The following is a 12,925-nucleotide window of genomic DNA, read 5'->3' as shown; positions in this document are numbered from 1 at the left end:
CCGGAGATCTGTTTCATTCTTCCTCACCTTTACCACTTCCAGCTCCTCCTTGCTGGCTGTTTGCTGTTTCTCCAGTCTGGTACTTAACTGGGAGCAGATCTGAAGAAAAGAAAAGAGTTTCTTTACTGGAAAGTAGACCGACTCTTGCACAGCACGGGCACATGACTGTTTATCAACTCATATGAATTACTCTCGCTTCTCGGATGATGCTAAAGAGATTGAGCAAAAGAACAGCCCCACAAATGCAATGCGCATCAGAAAGCCTGACAGTGTTCTGTGTGTAAAGCCTATCTTAGTCTTAATTAGAGGAAAACCACGTGGGGTATTTTGATTTCTGTCACTAGCCAAATCTGTGACTAGTTCCAGTGGATTCCTGTCCTATTTTGGAATCAACCTATGGCATCTTTGCTGAGTGTCAGTTCTGTGCAAGGTACCATTCTGGAAATCTGATGAAAAGAATGCTGGACCAGAAACTGCTCGTGTCTACAGTCACACAGAGAGTCTCTGTTTTCAATTACCAGAGTTTCCCTAAAACGTGGCAGAGGGGATAAAACAGTTAAAATGACCAGAAATTAATAAAGACTAAAATTCTGATCTCGTGGTTTGGCAACATGGAGTGAAATAAAAAGCCTGAGGTCCAGCTCTAGTAATTTCCTTGGGCAAACTCACGAATCTAAGCTTCAGTTCTCTCCTCAATACTAAGTGCTGTGCTGTGATAATCAATGGGGAAAAAAATGTACGTAAAGGATTCAGTATAGCGCCTGGCCTATAGTAAGTGCTCATTAAAGAAAATCTGATCATTACTGATTCTGAAAGAAGGTGCTAACAAGAAGTACTAGGAACAGGTAGAAATCAGTGCTTTCAAAGCTAAAACCAACCAGACAAACAAACAAGCCATTTGCTTAAAAAAAAATACTAGAAGTTCAAATTCCTTGAGTAACATATGAATCTTTTATTTTTGAAAAAATGGAGTAAAAAACGTTAGGGGATGTCAAATTTTAAAGTGCAACTTGAACTAAAAACGTAAAAGATCTACTTCTATTATCAAAACAGATATTTTTTTAAAAATCCCAGTCTACTCAAAAAATGGCTCTAGAGAGCAGGGCCTGCTGGTTGCGTTCAGTTTCTGATTTCTCCAGCTCTCAGCCTGTAAATGATGACTAGGGCTGTATCGGCTGATGTGAAAAAGAAGCAGTCTCCCCAGTAATTTTGGCAAACCAGAAACCCTTTCAAATAACCCCGAAGATTCCATAATAAGGACAATAATAGCCAATTCCAACTATAGAATGCTTTTGGATTATGTTTCATGTCCTAATTATCTTCAGACAGATGGGTCCGTTGCCTTTACATGACTGGTAGTGCCTGCCAGATAATATTCGAGAACAGTCCCAAAGATTACTATTTTGAAGAGTGCTACATATGGCGGCCACCCATGGCCTAATGTGGGGATGGAAAAAACCCATTTGCAGTGATGGCAAGTTCCATAGCGCATGGTCTTTAATGTTCCTCTATTGGCTAATGTCTACCCATCCCTTCTCCTAGTTATCCAATCGGAAAATCTAGGGATCAGTGTTTTCCCTGGTCTCGCAAGAAATGACTACATTCCTCTTCTCCATTTTCATTACTACTTATTTTAGTTCAGGGCCCTGTATTTTCTCACCTGGCCTCTGGTGTTAGCCTCTTACTGGTCCGTATCTTTGCTTGTGGGACTCCCCATTGGTTTCACATTTCTCACTGGGACAGATTAGTGCCACCAGTATTTCCCCCATCATGCCACTTTCTTGCTCAAACATTCCTACTATAAACAGAATAAAATCCAAGCTCCTCAGTCTAACTGAAGAACCGTCCTTGAACTGGGACTCAACTCACCTTTACTTCTTTTCTGTACTTGAAACTCTTGACAAAACAAAACTATTTCTATTCGCTAACTTATCTCCGTGGCTTTGCGTGTGTTCTCTGTTCCCCATTTCTTTCCTCCTCTGCCTCCGCACACCCAAATCTTGCCTCGCCTTCAAAGCACCGCTCAAATCAACCCTCCTCCAGGAAGGGTTTTATTTCCCATGGTCAGTAAGTTCCCTTTTCTCTTATTTGTGCACAGGTGTTATCTCCCTGTTACAAGAGCAGCATCTAAAGGGGAGAAATTGAATTAACTCCTCTTTTATTCCCCCAAAGAATCAAGCCTCTCAGATAGCAGACATTAAATAAACATATATTGATTATCATAAAAGAGAGTAAGACAGCTCTGAAGCCTTATTTCTAAGCAATCTTCCACAAAGGAGAAGAACCCTTCTGAAAAGACGTTCATAATATATGAAGTGCACTGGTCGCAAATATCAGCATGGATGACATAACTCACATTTTTATTTACATAGCAGCAATGCATATTCAGTATATTACAGTGATTATTTCTAATCGGCAAGGTTAAGGGGGGAGGGTTTCTTTGTGCGTTTCTACACTTTCTCAATTTTCCATGAGGAACAGAAATTTCATTTCTAAGCAGAAAAACACATGTTAATAAAAAAGAGTAAGAATCAGACTTCAAACTCCCATATGAGGCAAGAGACCCCAGAGAAATTCTTAAGCTGAGGAGGTGGCACAATACGGTGCCTTGATTCTGGAACACTGGAACTTCAGCAGTCCACTCGAGGCTTTCTCGGCAATGTGGAGTCCTTGCCGTGTGCTAGGCATGAGCAGCAGGCACGAGATGATACTACGCAAGCTGGAAAGAGGGCTTTCTGGAAGCATTCTGGCGATGGGGTCAGGGCCAGATGCATCCTCAAGGAGAGCAAACCCTCCGCTAAGAGATCAAAGGTTCCCAACAGAATGTCTCCTGCTAGCATTGGCCACGGTTGGGTAAGGCCACAGAGCCGTGTGGGATGAGGAATCACTAAACCTTAGTCCTCTGCAAAGAGGCAAATGTTACTGGGGAGGTCTATTTGAAATCATCTTCTGAGTAGGGCAGAGACGGGATCCCAATGGTAATAATCCAGTTTCCTGTTCCTCTGAATCTACCAAACATCGTCAACAGCCAACAGATTGTTCTGTTCGGTCCGCTCACTGTCTATTTCAGCAGAGAAAGTAAGCCACCCAGTGTAATGAATGTACGTAGTCACTATTCTGGAAACTCTAAAAACAAAAAAATGTTTTTTTACCCAAAGAGAAACAATAAGAATAATCACTTTTATAGTAACATGAGCCACAGTAGCACACTACCTGCTTATACTCAGCGATGATCGCAGTGGTCTTCTTTATTTCATATTCTGCCTTCTCCAGCTGTTTCCGAAAGACTTCTTTCAGCTAGAGAGAGGGAGGATGCAAAACATCAAGACTCAAAGTCCTCATCAATTTCCACAAACACCTATACTTAAGTCGGCCCGGTCTGGTCAATGCCAACGTTAACAACTACAACTAGATAAATTTTCCTCTCTGAAGCTATTTCTCGAGCATTTGAAAAGCCTAATCATGTCCAGAGATGCAGAAATATTTCTTTCCTGTAATGTGTAAGACATATGAGCCCTATGAGCCCATCATAGAGCTGCTTATCTTTATTACTTTATATATATATATTTATATATATATATATATTTATATACTATTACTTTATAAATATATTATTAAATAAGTGTACCTTCTGAAGCTATCTTTATTCTTATGAAGAGTCTAAAACAAAACATCAGGGCAACGTTGCGCATAATCTTACTGCTAGGTAAGAAATTACTGAAGGGCACCTGGGTGGCTCAGTCAGTTGAGCGAGCGACTTCAGCTCAGGTCATGAGCTCACAGTTTGTGAGTTCGAGCTCCACGTCGGGGTCTGTGCTGACAGCTCAGAGGTGGAACCTGCTTTGGATTCTGTGTCTCCCCCGCCCTCTCTCTCTCTCTCTAGCCCTTCCCCACTAGCACTCTGTCTCTCTCTCTCAAAAATAAACATTAAAAAAAAATTAAAAAAAAAAAAAAGAAATTACTGAAGCAGCATTTTGGGCCTTTCCATTCCCAGCCCCCTCCTATCACTACTGTTGTCTCTCTGAAGGTCGCAACAGGAAGTTTTTGAGGCTGGAGTCAGAGAAACCTGGAGGAAGGTAAGAGCTCTTGAGGTCAGGAGGTTCAGGGACTGAACAGTGACTGCAGAAGGAGCTAGCTTGACACACAATGCGGGTATTTACTACAGTCGCAGAAATGCTCGACTCTGGGTGCTAAACTGAAAACCACACTTATTTTTGTAGCCCAGCAGCTCCGGGATTCTAGGGTCAGGGAAGGGAGGTAGTGAAAAAGCACACATGCCACCAGACAAAAAGGAAGCATTCAGTTCTTCCCAGGTGTTGGCCAAACAACCAAACACAAAACACTCTGGTTAATCTTTAAGCACATAACAGAATAAATGGATAAATTCTGTTTGGCAGCCTCCCAGTTATGAATGGGGTGTGCTCCGTATTTGCTAATTCGCACATGATTGTGATTTATAACTGGACTCCTTATTGTCGGATGCTTTCCAGATTTCTTCATGTTTGCTATGTTCTTAAATTCTAAAAGCAATTTCTGGGTTATATTGATTCAAACTTAGTTGTTTGTATTCGTCTCTGTTCTCTGTCTTACATAATTTAAGGATGTAAGTCACACCCTCCTCCCCTCCTACAGTAAGGCCCCACTGACTTCAGGACAGACTTAGAAAGCTGAGGGGCTTTGAACAAGTGTCACTTAATTCTCGAAACTATGGTTTCCTTATCTGACATACGAAGAGCATAATCGCTATCTCGCAAAGGCACTATAATGATTAACACAGGATATATGGGCACACACACACACACACACACACACACACACACCAAGGAGAGTGAAGAAGTATGGATTAAACTAATTAATTTGCAGGGGAGCCTGGATGGCTCAGTCAGTTAAGTATCCAACTTCTAATCTCGGCTCAGGTCACAATCGCATAGTTTATGAGTTCAAGCCCCACTTCGGGCTCTGCACTGACAATGTGGAGCCTGCTTAGGATTCGCTCTCTCTCTCAAAATAAATAAATAAACTTAAAAAGATAATTAATTTGCCAATAGCTTCATTCTTTACCCAAAGTACTGAATTGGGCCCCCAAAAGGCAGGAGGTAAAGAAAAACACAAAACCCATCAAAACGCCTAGTTCAAACTGGATGATCAGCTCCTGAAAATTTTTGAGTGGGAAAAAAATCTTGGTCCACACTAAATGCCAAGAGTCATTTCATCATTTAAAAAAAAAAATCATGAAACACTTTTTATAAACCCTGGAAGATGCTAAAGGATGCATCCATTCATCAGAAACTTAAGTGGATTTCTTCTGCTTGGATGCAGGTCTTTGAAACGCTTTATGTTCTGTTTTATATTTAGTGTTACTGATGTCTTAGAATGAAACTCATTAAAATAAGTGAGTTAATCCCGCCTGGCTGGGACTGACAGACAGAGGACATTGGTGAAGCGGGCCTGCTCTTTCTTAGGGAAGCCTGAAGCCTCAACTCTCTGGGTGGAGAGGCCCCTCCTGTCACTTATGTGGAACGCCTTTGCCACGGTGGCATCTTGCAGCTGAACAGCCTCACAACTCGTACGATGACTGGAGGGTGCTAACAACAAGGCTTGTTCCCAAAGAGCTGCTTTTTCTATTCCCCCCGGGAGTAAGGGTTGAGAGCTCTGCCAGGAACGTTCTTCTAAGGCATGAATCAGGAAAATCGGGCGTGACTGACTGAGACAGCTTGCAGCAGAGATCTCTGTGGGCTTTCCGCTTCATAATCCTCCTAAAATACTGCTGAAGTCAATTACCTTGGAGACACGACACAAACTTTGCGGATTCGTCAAGGCTCTTGGATCGCAATTCCAAGTTACTAAACTTAGAGGAAGCTTAACACTCTCGCTAGACATCTGAGTCAAGGCAGATTCCTAAGAGCTGTTGGAGGGTAGAAACGCGGCCTCGTCTTCTAGCGCCCTTCAAAAGAAATGTCGAGACCCACGCTACTCACATGTACTGCTTCAAGGTGGCCCTTGATTTAGAGTCAGTGTCATTTTACTTCCTGCTTATTGTATTCATCAGCTCCACGGGCCGATCCTCCTGGGTAAAGAAACAGCCCACCTCTGCCTTTTACCTGCGCAGTCTCTTCCTCTTGCTTCCTCTTCTCCTCTTCAGCCTCCACCAGCCTCTGTTTGGTCAGGAGGAGCTCCTTATTCAACACATCCGCCTTGTCTTCTGCCTGCAAATCAGAGCACATCACACTGGTAAAGAAGGTGAAGGAAGCGTGCGGATACTTCCTCCGAACCTAATCTCTAGTTACGACTGTTGCGTCACTACCGAAAGCCATTTCTCCCCTCCTAGCTCACCCGGGGGTGGCTGCTCTCACCGAATGCCAACGATACAGCAGGCGCTTGGCACATGCCATCTCTGATCCTCACAGCAAGAATTATCTTACAGATAATGACAGGGAAGTCTGGAGGGAGCAAATAACCTGACTGGGGCAGACATCTAATATCAGAGCCATGATCTGAATTCTGAGTTGGATGGCACCAAAGTGCAGGCACGTTCTAAACGCTTCTTGCACGTTTCCAGATGTCACAACAGCACCCGCTCTGAGACTATGTAGATGGACTGGATGGAACCTCCTATGGAAGCTTCTGGCTGTTAGTGCAAGGGGGTTGGGGGTGAGCTCAGAGAGGAGACGGGGCTGATCCATGGACAACAGTTAGGTGAGAAAATTCGAAGACCGGCGGAGGTAAAATGGTTCACGAGGCTACTCCCACAGGACAGTGAGTACAGCAAGGAGAAATTAAGACCAAAAACCCATGACAGAGATAGCCATGAGGAAAAACGATGTATGGACCAGGAATGCAAACGGAAAAGACCATGTTTCTAGAATGGCCAAGAAAAGCTCCGAGACAATACTCTGGTTTCAAGTTGGATACAGAGTCCAGTTAGCCAGGAAAGCACTGTGCGTGCATTGAACTTAGTTGACATGTGCCTACTGCATACTCTGGACCCTCCCCTCACCCTTGAGGTCTCAGCTCCAAGTTCACATCTGCAGTAAAGCGAGGCCTGAGCCCTGCCCCACTCATCCTCATCTCAATCAGCTTCTCACCCCCCATCTAAATCAGTTCCTCTGCTCAAATCTCTCCAATTTCCCTTGATCGCACTTAGCACAATCTGTAATGACAAGATGCATGTATGATTTCTTTGTACTGCCCACCAGACTTTCAGCCCTGGAAGGCAGGAACCGCGTTTCTTTCGCTCCTGGCTATTTCCTCAGCACCAAGGCCAGCCCCAGGTAGGGGAGGGGCTCCGGAAGTATTTGGTGAGTGAACGGATGTGGCGCTCAAGTCACTGCTGAAGCTACTGTGTGGAGTGGAGGTGGCGGAGGGCCACAGGATGAGTTCAGTAGAGGAAACCGCAGATGCAGAGGAGAGGCAGCTATCTGAAGAAGCCATCCCTGGCTGACAACAGCAAAACATTATCCAAGTAATTGTGAAAACTGGCCAGGTGGCCTTGTGTCTGTGTTTCACCGTATCGCCCACACGTCCAGATGGCCAGGCCAGCACCGTCTGCTGGGTCCTGGCATTCCAGCTTCTCTGTTCTGTCTTCCAGTTCCTGATGTCCCCATATTCTAACGGTTACAGTTCGGTGTTCAGATAATTTGCATCTATTGGGTAGCTGAGGTGAAAAAATCCCTTTTAAAGACTTTAAAACTTGTTCTGATAACATTGGATTTTATAGAGGAAATCTACACAGCGAAAGAACATCCTAAAATTAGAGGTGGGCAAAATACATGCTGCAAGTTAAGTCTTCATAAATTATAAGAGATCTCATGTAGATTATAGAAATTCAAAACAGCGAATTCTAGAGCAGCCAGCCAGATGACTGTAGTCAAAGCAGGGAAGCGCCTCCCCCAAGTCTCTGATGGAGGGTCACAGAGCAGCGAATGAAGAACAGCCATACAGGCCATTTTCATGTTCTTAAAAATCTAACCAAGAACTAGCTCCCTATAACTTCAACCCACTGGCTCAAGTTCTACCCCAGAATTTCTGAGCAAGAGCCCTCCTACTAAAGAAGGATCCTCTTCCGGTAGCCCCAGCAATTTCCATTTTGTGAAGAGAATATACATCATGACACTCTAAAGTGAATGTTATTCTAAGTTTGGTTTCTTAAAGAGATTCACCCCCAATGTTTAGCCTTTTGTAAATTTCCGAATAGTCAATGCTATCTGGACATTTAAGGTTCTTAAATTGTACACCATACCTAGACATTTAATTTTATAGTTTTGGAACACTAAAGGAACATTTCCAACATCTGCAGAAATTGCTGCGGGTCCCATGTGAGAGGAGTGCCAGAATTCTCCAGGAAGCTTCATCCAGAGTCTCTCCTCTATGTTAAATAGTAAAGTCAGAGAGATTCTGCTGCTCATCAGGAAAGGACCATATCTGAAAAAACTTGGTTCTCCTTCCACAAGCAGTCTTCTGGGTCTTTGTATGGCCTACTTCTATACCTCTATACCTTGTACGGCCTACTTCTATACTTAAGTAGAAGTCATCCTGAATGTTAAATGAATCTCAAGGAACGTACTACTAAACAGATACTCAGGGGCGCCTGGGTGGCGCAGTCGGTTAAGCGTCCAACTTCAGCCAGGTCACGATCTCGCGGTCCGTGAGTTCGAGCCCCGCGTCGGGCTCTGGGCTGATGGCTCAGAGCCTGGAGCCTGTTTCCGATTCTGTGTCTCCCTCTCTCTCTGCCCCTCCCCCGTTCATGCTCTGTCTCTCTCTGTCCCAAAAATAAATAAAAAACGTTGAAAAAAAAATTTTTTAAAAAGTTAAAAAAAAAAAATAAACAGATACTCAAATTCTATCTTTGAACTCAAACTGTAAAACCTTCACCATAATTTGTTAAGATTATTGTCACTATTAAGTCTTCTAATCACTTGCCCACATCTTATAACGCCTTATTGATGTGGAGACTTCTACTTGCTACCTAAGGCTTCTACGACCTACATAAGAGAGGACTTGTGATTTAATCACAAGTCCACCAATAACCTGACCAAAAGGTTCAGCTCTCACATCAGGGATGAGGATCTTCCAGACCCGATTTCTCAAAGAACTAGCCAAGCCACTTGTCCAATTTAAAACAAAACAAAAGACTTTGCCACTCATTACATGGATCTTCTGGTCTAACACGGAACTTGCTCTGTTTAGAAGGACTAGGCATGGTCTTCTACTGGGTATGTCTCTTCTGTTTGTTCCCTGGGAACAAGAAATGACAGGAAGGGCTTGAAGGCAGGCAGCGACTGAAACTGAAATGGAGATGTTGTATCTTTCTACACCGTTAATCGCTGAGGAGTCCATATTTCAAGAGCCTGATGGAGGGCAAGTTGTCAAAACAGAAAGCTGTGTCAGAGAGAAAATGAAGAGCCCAGGTGTCCAGGGTGCCCAAAGCCGGCACTAAAATGACACGGGTAAGGAATAATTTATTTACTTATTTATTAAAAATTTTTTTTTTTAATGTTTACTTATTTTTGAGAAACAGAGAGAGACAGCATGAGCAGGAGAGGGGCAGAGAGAGAGAGGGAGACCCAGGATATGAAGCAGGTTCCAGGCTCTGAGCTGTCAGCACAGAGCCTGACGCGGGGCTAGAACTCACGAGCCTTGAGATCATGATCTGAGCCGAAGTCGGACACTCAACCGACTGAGCCACCCTGGAGCCCCAGGAATAATTTATTTTAAAGAACACCTAATTACCGAATTAGTGCTTGTTTGCTTTACATATTGTCTTGAATACAATCTGCTTTCGTGTTTGTTTAATGTCTGCCCAAGTTTTGCTATTTTAATGAAGAGATTGGATTTGGATAAAAGTGAGAATGGAAAAGTATGGGGTGAAGCAGGTGAAGGGGGGGGCGGGGCTTGGGCTTTCTCTGTGCGGCTGGTGCCCTTCCTGGCTGGGGGTGGGGGGTGGGGGGTGGGGGGTGGGGGGCAGGACACCTAAACTGCACAGACAGCTTTTTGACAGGCAAATAAACCCCACTCAGGCAGAAATGGCAAAATCAGATGTTAGGAGGAAATATGCATGAAATAGCAGTTTTTAAATTCTTTCACTTAGGTAATAAGTTTCAACAGGCAGGGGCCAGGTCTTACTCTTTTAAAAAGGGAGGAAATAAGAGAAAGAGGCAAAAATGAAGGAACCAAGGAATCCTTTCTTCAGGGACTAGTATCGAGTATCTACATGAGCTATCTACCCAGGTGCTCAATAGTCAATTATTTCAGGAGTGTCCATGTAGCAGTCTTTCCAGACTGATCCACAAAATGGATTTTCTTGGTGGTGCAATATTTTTTAAGTAATATATATTTTTCTGATTATTAAAAAGGTATAGGAGCACCTGGGCGGCTCAGTCGGTTAAGCCTCCAACTTCAGCTCAGGTCATGATCTCACAGTTTGTGAGTTCGACCCCGCATCTGGCTCTGTGGTGACAACTCAGGGCCTGGAACCAGCTTCAGATCCTGTGTCTTCCCCTCTCTCTGCCCCTCCCCTGATAGAGCTCTTTCTCAAAATAAATAAATAAACATGAAAAAAAATTTTTAAAAAGGTATAATGCATATTATTACTTAACCAAGGGTGGTTAAGTATTTAAGGTCTTATAAAAGATAAAATAACTGAAAAAAATGTATAAAGATGAATGTAAAAATTAAATTGACTCTTAAATTTTTTTTATTACATTTATTTATTTTTGAATTTTTTTTCTTAACGTTTTATTTATTTTTGAGACAGGGAGAGACAGAGCATGAACAGGGGAGGGTCAGAGAGAGGGAGACACAGAATCTGAAACAGGCTCCAGGCTCTGAGCTGTCAGCACAGAGCCCGACGTGGGGCTCGAACTCACGGACCGCGAGATCATGACCTGAGCCGAAGTCGGCCACTCAACTGACTGAGCCACCCAGGCGCCCCTACATTTATTTATTTTTGATAGAGAGAGACAGAGCACAAGTGGGGGAGAGGTAGAGAGAGAAGGAGACATAGAATCCGAAACAGGCTCCAGGCTCCGAGCTGTCAACACAGAGCCCGAGGCGGGGCTCAGACTCACAAACTGTGAAGTCATGACCTGAGCCGAAGTCAGATGCTTAACCGACTGAGCCACTCAGGTGCCCCAAATTTACTTTTTTTTTTTAATGTTTATTTTTGAGAATGTGAGCCCAAGTGGGAGAGGGGCAGAGAGAGAGAGAGAGAGAGAGAGAGAGACGGGAGAGAGAGAGAGAGGTGGGGGGACAGGGGATCTGAAGTGGGCTCTGTACTGACAGCAGAGAGCCAGATGTGGGGCCTGAACTCACAAAGTGTGAGATCATGACATGAGCTGAAGTTGGACACCTAACCGACAGAGCCACCCAGGCACCCCAAATTAGATTTACTCTTATCACCCAGAGATATCTAGTACTAGTATTTTGATGTATTTTCTTGTAGGCATTTTTCCTTTTGAAGTATATTTCAGCTTTCTTTCCTAACATGACTGCCCCATGCCAGCCATATCCCTTGCTATTTAGATGCAAGCATTATATACAGATGAATATATGGTTTTACAAAAATATTATTGTAACATCATCTTCCCTGTTTTGAAGAACAATTCCAAGAAGACATTTTACAGATATACTTTCGTTCTCCCCTTCTATTGGACATATTTATTATGTCCAATATTGGACATAATATTGGACACATTATTTCCACTTTTTATTCTTCCAAGTGACACAGTAGTTAACAATCTTGCACACATATTTCTGATCAGGTCTCTGTTTTGTTAGCATGGTTTTCCAAGTCAGAGTGTATATGTCATTTTCCTCATTTTTAAATGTAAGATTAAAATAATCCCTGCTTGATGGAGCCAAGTCATTAGCGAGATTAAATAAGCTAATGCTATGAAAGTCCTAAATAGAGTCCTTGGTGCATAGTAGACACTCAGTGGATATTTTATTTCATTACTTCTTAATCCGTTTAAGGGCTTGATAGAGAATATCAAATACACTTCCTGCACAACTTTCAATGTACAACTCTCTCTAGTGAATCTCACCACATCCCCGCAGAGCCCAACTGCTTAGAGCGCTTTTTCATTTAGCTATCCGTCGTAAGAAAACTATTAATGGATACAAGACTCAAAATGACAGAATCAAATGTGAGTCAGGCTGTTAGGAGAGCTAATATGAAACAAGAATTTCATCACAGTACTGACTCACCACCATAGAGTCTCATTAATACAAAAATGTACCAGCCAAGGTCAGGCTGGTTATAGCCCTGATGGAACGGAGGCCCTCTGTCTTCTTTGGTTCTGGCTCTCCTACTCACACGTTTTTCACGCCATCTCTAATAACTTCCCAACAGCCTGGCTGAGCAGTTCTGCGGTGAAAGGGGCCACCCCGCCCCCACCCCTTAACCAGGCTGCTTTTCCACCTTCTACATCCTGTGTCCCCACAGCAGAGTTTGTTTTATTTTTAAACTGTCTAGTGTGGATTCCTTCAGCTTCCCCTTCTCCCCCTTTAGCACGATTTTCCTTAATAGTCGTCTTATTGCCCATCTTCCTGTGGCTGAAACTTTGGAACCGCAAAATTAGTATGGGAACAAGGAGCTGAGGCAGGGACCATTTGTAAACATTTAACAAACTCCTTCCATCTCAAACATTTAATCATATTCATATCATTAGGTGTGTATTTTAAATGTTGTCAATAAGCAGTTAGAACACAAGTAACGCCTCTGTTTTTTTTACAGGTCCAACAGTATAAGGCTCAGTTTTTCTGACCCTGGCACCATTTGTTGGGAGTAATCACTTTTTAAGTCAGAAAAGAGGGATAATTTAAATCTGCACAAGACTCCTTCCATCTTGCCAACTATTGTTGAAAACACTAGCAATGCTGGGGCGCCTGGGTGGCTCAGTCGGTTGAGCGTCCGACTTCGGCTCAG

The 12,925-nt window shown here is 43.2% G+C and overlaps 1 protein-coding gene across 11 annotated transcripts in view; it reads right to left on the bottom strand.

Moving 5' to 3' along the window:
* Positions 1-12,925, bottom strand: part of RABGAP1L (RAB GTPase activating protein 1 like) — a 763,363-nt gene that overhangs the window by 10,935 nt on the left and 739,503 nt on the right. For all 11 annotated transcript variants that reach the window (XM_049635168.1, XM_049635167.1, XM_049635171.1 and 8 more), the window contains 3 exons: positions 6,102-6,206; positions 3,214-3,297; positions 28-99 (listed from right to left, as the gene is read on the bottom strand). In XM_049635168.1, coding sequence (XP_049491125.1) covers positions 28-99; positions 3,214-3,297; positions 6,102-6,206 — 261 coding nt within the window. The remainder of the gene's footprint in view (positions 1-27; positions 100-3,213; positions 3,298-6,101; positions 6,207-12,925) is intronic.

The sequence above is a fragment of the Panthera uncia genome, chromosome F1 (assembly GCF_023721935.1).
Source record: "Panthera uncia isolate 11264 chromosome F1, Puncia_PCG_1.0, whole genome shotgun sequence".
NCBI classification, from domain to species: domain Eukaryota; kingdom Metazoa; phylum Chordata; class Mammalia; order Carnivora; family Felidae; genus Panthera; species Panthera uncia.
This window is presented reverse-complemented; position numbering and strand designations above follow the sequence as displayed.